The following is a 6,418-nucleotide window of genomic DNA, read 5'->3' as shown; positions in this document are numbered from 1 at the left end:
GTGTCCCACAGCTGCTTTGGAGCTTCAAAAGTTGAGGGGCAAAGTTGAACTGATGGAACAAAAGATCAAAATGCTGGAACAAGTGAATTCGGATCTGAAGGATGACAAAGAATTTTTGCTCAGCCAGATAAAATCATCGGCTCCTCAGCTGAGTATGTATTAAAAAACAGCAACAATGTATTGTAACACATGGGGTAAATTAATACATATAACATAATACATACATGACAACAGACTTAAACCTAATCCATATTCTTTAAAACAGCATTTTTCTTGTTTTCTTCCTCCCTTATTTATTTCATTATTGTATACCCAGAGAGGCAAACCATTCAGACTTCATCAGATGACGAATCGAGCACATCATCATACACGTCCAGTTCTTCAGAGGAGGTGCCAAAAAAGAAAAAGAAGAAAAAGTCTTCTCGTGGATGTGATAACGAGAGTCTTCAACTTGGCAACAGCAGGACCCGTAGTAAGTGAATAAGCACACTCTTCTGATCACTCCCTTCCTGGTTCCTTTTCTCACTCCACCTTATTACTGATTTTTCCTGTTTACTTTGACTTATTACTACAGTGGTCATTTTAATGATTGTCTTATGCTGCAACGTAATGTAAGAGCAATATTGTAGAAAACTGTGGGAAAAAAAATCACAGTTCTGAAAAAAATATGCGTTCAAAAAAGTTTATTTAATTTAATTTAATAAATGAATTAGATCAATACAAAGTTCTTTGTCATTTAATACAAAGTCTTCATAATTGAGAATAATGTACAGCACCATTAGAAGACATTTTTAAAAACCTTGCCAGAAAATTTGTAGTGGCTTTTACAATGTGCTTCTGTACTGAGTGTTTTTGTATTCTGATTGGAAACTGTTGAACACTAACAAGTAACCTGTTGCAAAAAGTAGCACGTCTAAACTTAGCAAAGTACCTGCTCACAGGTAAAAAAAAAACAAAACAAAAAAAAACACTTTTTGGTTGTTTTCTGTCAAAGCAAACACTTCTTGGCTGTAGTCAGAGGCAGGACAGAGGTTTCCTGTTGCTCTACATTAATTAATTAATTAGCTGGAGCAAAAAGGAAATTAAGACCAGACTGGGTCTCCTGCACCAGTCTTTACTGAGCCTGTTGAACACCAAGAGCATGCTCTGATTTACTGGACTGGACAGGTTTACTTGGATTAGCACTATATGCTACCCACAACAACAAAAATTGTTTATCGGTTATGTTTTCTCATTACTTTGCTGTGTTACATAATAAACTTTTTATTAAAAAGTTAATTTAAAGAGCAAAAAGCCATATGGGACAGTGTGGACACCCCTGGTCAAAGGAATAAAAAAACTATTTGCTATCATTGTTATTTGCTGACACTGACAGATTGGAAATTTTTTTAAAAATTGTGCCGTGTGCAGACTTTATATATGTTATGTTACAAAAGTTAAAATATATATAAATGTAATTTTTTCAAATGTGTTAAATTTAGCAAATTGATAGAAATTGCCACATATATGCCATATTTAAGTTGTTTGTTAGAGTGGATGTGTTCATTTATTTACACTTACATAACCAACAAGTCTGATTTGAGGAGGGCTATTCAAACTTTTGTAAAATACTGTAAATAAAGAGCATAATAAATAAATATTTTCCAGCAATCATACATAAGCAACTTAACAGTAAGTGATGGTAATAATAATAGCAATTATTGTTCAGTTATTGTTCATGTCTTGAGCTTTTCTTACTTTTGTATGATGGATTTTTCAAAACAATTTTCAATAGTTGCAGGCCTAGACGTTGCCATAGCTGCAAAATGTGTTGATCATTAAGATTCGCTTTGTGTCTTGGACATAGGAAATTTTAACTTTAGTGATATTACCAACCACTGAAGTAATTAGACATTTTCATGCTGGTCAGGTTACATAGAAATACAGTATTTATGTTGTTGGCATTTTAACTGTACAGCACAATTTATTTAAGTAATTAAAAAAAAAAAAATCATGTTTGATTTTGCCAGCATTCTTAGTCAGGTTTTCCAAAGATACAAGACTGTAGTTTTATATATTCATGCATATGATTATTGAACAATATTTGAGGATTATGACTTTTCATGCCTTTTTTTTTGCAGTGAAGACGATTGAAGGGGTCATAAAACGCTATAAGCTGGCACTGAAGTCGTACAGAAGATGTGGCTCAATGAAGAGGGCGTTTGAAAAGCAAAACGTCGACAGAAACACGATTGCGCGAACTGCTCCAATTGCAGAGCTTTACATAGCATTTCCAGATGCCTTTGCTGCTTTGCCAGAATGGAATGACACAGTTGAGAAGATGTCAGCATATGCTGAACGTTGTAGGCAAGCAATTACTAGTGACATGGCTCAGCAAATTCTAGAAATGAAAAAGAAACACCTCCTTCTACCAATTGTGTATAAGCTCACATAAAAGTTAAGTTGATAAAATATTGGTGATACAAAGGCATCTGAATATGTATATATTCATTTAGGTTTGTGGTCATTTTCTTTTGTTACTTAACATTGTTTGTAGGAAATGTTAAGTAATTAAAGCCTGTGTTTAAATAGGATGTCTTAGAATTTTGGGTAACACTTTATTTGAAGGCTACCTACATAAGGGCTTTATGATGCATTCACACTGAATAATGTGTTTATGAAGCACTACTTGAACATTTATTAAGTGCTTATGTCGGTTCTCGCTGAAGATGTTTTATGAAATAAATGACATTGTCCTGACATAATATGACATATTTACAGCACTAAACATATTTAAAATGCTATACATAAGTATTTATGTCAGCATTCTTAAGACGACTGTATTAATATCAGGTGAAATATGCCTGGAAACCACCCCCTCTTCCCTCCATGGCATGGATAAGATGATTGATGCAATTATGTATAGTGTTTTAAATGTTTAGTGCTGTAAATATGTTCAAGGTTTATTCATATTATGTCAGGACAATGTCATTTATTTCATAAAACATCTTATGTCAGGTTGCGAGAACCGACATAAGCACTTAATAAATGTTCAAGTAGAGCTTCATAAACACATTATTCAGTGTGAATGCGTCATAAAGCCCTTATGTAGGTAGCCTTCAAATAAAGTGTTACCGAATTTTGGAGGATCTTGGTATTGTTAACATGATTGTTACAATGCAAGTTTCATTTATATTCACTACAGTCAGTTTGTAGTATGAGATAGTAAATATGTCCGTGCATTTAACTTTTGAGTGATAAGGTAATGGAACAACCTGCCTATTAATCACAAATATTGGAAAAAAAAAAACAACTTTGTATATTGAAGGCATTTTCTTGTTCTCAGTAAAGGTGTTTAATGTAAATTTGTTTCCACATTTTGATTTACTGCTGCCATTTGATATTAACAGTAACAATTTTCATACTAATTTACAAATATTTGTTTATTAGGTAGCATGTCAAAGAGCACATTAGAAATTGTTAAATGAAACTCACATAAAACAAGTTGAGACTAAAGTTTATTTAAGAAATTATATGTAAAGATGTGGAACTCACTTTACTTAAGGGCCAGAGAAAACATACATAAGAGCATCATGGCACTTGAATAAGGATTCATAAAAACATTATAGACTGTAAAATGGACCTCACTTTACTTAAGGGCCAGAGAAAACATACATAAGAGCGTCATGGCACTTGAATAAGGATTCATAAAAACATTATAAACTGTAAAATGGAACTCACTTTACTTAAGGGCCAGAGAAAACATACATAAGAGCGTCATGGCACTTGAATAAGGATTCATAAAAACATTATAAACTGTAAAATGGAACTCACTTTACTTAAGGGCCAGAGAAAACATACATAAGGGCGTCATGACACTTGAATAAGGATTCATAAAAACATTATAAACTGTAAAATGGAACTCACTTTACTTAAGGGCCAGAGAAAACATACATAAGAGCGTCATGGCACTTGAATAAGGATTCATAAAAATATTATAAACTGTAAAACTCACTTAGGGGCCAGAGAAAACATACATAAGAATGTCAATACAGTGTCATAGTATTTGATTAAGGATTCATGAAAATGATTTTTCATAACCCACATTATTTTGTCATTTAGCAGATTCTCTTAACCTGCACAAAATGTGCAAACATTGGAAGCAAAATCAAAACAGAATATTCTGGATTGAGACAGCAGGAATCTATATCCTAAAAGACGTCATACCTTATAGTTAAATATAGTAAAATACATATTTATAACACAAGTCTACAGATTGAGTTAAGAGTGTGCGGTTCTTCAGTCGATGACAGAAGGAGCTGAGAGATAGTGCAGTGCAGAGTTTAGGGAGAAGTGTGTTCTACCACTGAGGGGCCAAGACACTGAAGCAGTAACCGAGAGGCAAGCTTGTATTTTATGGAAGGACATTTCAAGAAACTTGCATCCTGCACCATTGTTTACTCTTTAATGAAGAATGAGTAAAGGGTTAAAGAATTTGCACATGATGAAATAAAATTGTAGAAAGAATTTCATAGACTTACTTCCCTTTCTGTGTAGTCTGTTTTCTTTGATGAACACCAGGCTTATTCGCCCAAAATCAGTGCCCAAACTCACTACTGTGCTTGTGTAGGCCTTGAAATTAACACTTTTGTTCAGTTTAACCAACTGCCTCATTTTGTAAAGCTGTATCACATCATCAGCACTGTGTCACCCTGACATACCAAACACAAAGCCACTAAGTCAGCTGTCATAACATGCTATGTCATTTCACCTCAGAAAATGTCATGACACAACCTAATGTCACCAAAAATCTATGTCTCTTGACATAGTTGTTATGTCAACATGACATCAAAGTTGACAAAAGCAGTCTTTATGACAACTGACGACTTATGGAATAAGTGTTTATAAATGTTTATGTATGTTTGTGTCGGTTGTCATGAAGTGCTTATGTAGGTGTCATGTAGCCTTCATTACCGTGCCGTGTACAGTAAAGTGTTACCAAAAAAGAAAATCTGATTGACGCCAATAGCCCACGTTGGCTTGACATAGTTTTGTAAAATAAAGAATCGTACCCCTAAACCAACAAGACTGTGGGCAGAAGCTTCCTCCCTACAGTCGGCATCTCGGCTGGCTTTTTCCCCACACCAAAACAAATGATCAAACCATGAAAGAGGAATGGTCTCTAAATCATGTTTAAACCAGAGCTCATCTGGGCTTAGAAACCAGAACTTGTCACACTCTCTGCAAAAATCCTTGTTGAATACGTCCTGCTGTTGTCATTTACCATGAACAGTGTAGGCCATGCGGCATTTTTACTTTCCCTCAAGTTTGCGTTGTATTCAGGTATTCAGACCATGAACTTTTTGATGCATAAGTTGCTGAAAAGGCATACAGAATATGTAAAACTCAGAATTAAACAATACGTCTACAATGAAATGACATGGCTTTTGCCTACATGTAGCAAGGTTCTGACTATAAAGTATTTCAGAAAATACCCACAGGAACCTGGATTTATGGAAAGGATTACAGCAGAAGCAGAACACACCTCCGATGTTTAGTAAAGCCATGGCAAGTAAAACCTGGGCTCTTCTGGGATTTGAACCCATGACCTCTCGCACTCGAAGTGAGAGTCATACCCCTAGAACAAGGAGCCAAAAATCAAGTCACCAGTTTTGCCAACTCAATTAATTTTTTCTTCCTGACAAGAGTATAGGAGCAACTACTCAATTCAACCTGTACCTTTCTTTGTAAAGGCTGGGTTCATCCGGGATTTGAACCCGGGACCTCTCGCACCCAAGCCAATACCCCAAGTCGGCTTGACGTAGTTTTGTAAAATACAGAATCATACCCCTAAACCAACAAGACTGTGGGCAGAAGCTTCCTCCCTACAGTCAGCATACTTTGCAAACTTGGTAAAGGCTGGTTTGATTCACATTGTTTTCTATGTAAGCTTCAACTTGGAAAACTACGACTTCAAAAATGAAGGGCGGTGGCCAGATACTCCCCAAGGTTTGCATAATAACCTTAGCAAGAACTGTTTTTGAACTCATCTTGTCAAAGTTTCATTCATTTTTTTAAATTTGTAAAGTGACTTTAACTCAAATCTCAAATATTTTGAAGCTGAACATTATAAAAAATGACTACAGCAAAGTTCAAAGATATGTCTCAACTGTCTTGTGCTCGGAAATCATTTTCTCTATCAGCAATGACATGATTGATTAAACATCAAGAGAAATAGCACAGAGTTTTCAAGGTGGATAGATATGGGAAGATTTGAACTATTTTCTATATTGCTCTGATTTCATGTGGGAGACAGCAACCATATTTATTAATGCAGCGCAACTAGAGACAGATCACGGAATAACATGGGCTCGTCCGGGATTTGAACGCGGGACCTCTCGCACCCAAAGCGAGAATCATACCCCTAGACCAACGAGCC

General features: G+C 35.3%; 1 protein-coding gene and 1 non-coding gene across 2 annotated transcripts; one reads left to right on the top strand and one right to left on the bottom strand.

Moving 5' to 3' along the window:
* On the top strand, nucleotides 1–2,467 carry LOC119265121 (coiled-coil domain-containing protein 106-like). Its single transcript, XM_037544708.1, has 3 exons — nucleotides 1–152; nucleotides 317–472; nucleotides 2,121–2,467. The coding sequence occupies exons 1-3, from the start codon at nucleotides 53–55 to the stop codon at nucleotides 2,432–2,434; spliced, it is 570 nt and encodes a 189-aa protein (XP_037400605.1). The 5' UTR covers nucleotides 1–52; the 3' UTR covers nucleotides 2,435–2,467.
* Nucleotides 2,468–6,346: 3,879 nt separating this feature from the next.
* On the bottom strand, nucleotides 6,347–6,418 carry trnap-ugg. The gene has a single exon. It is a non-coding gene; the product is annotated as a tRNA-Pro (tRNA).

Source organism: Pygocentrus nattereri, chromosome 14 (assembly GCF_015220715.1).
Source record: "Pygocentrus nattereri isolate fPygNat1 chromosome 14, fPygNat1.pri, whole genome shotgun sequence".
In the NCBI taxonomy this organism is placed as follows: Eukaryota; Metazoa; Chordata; class Actinopteri; order Characiformes; family Serrasalmidae; genus Pygocentrus; species Pygocentrus nattereri.
This window is presented reverse-complemented; position numbering and strand designations above follow the sequence as displayed.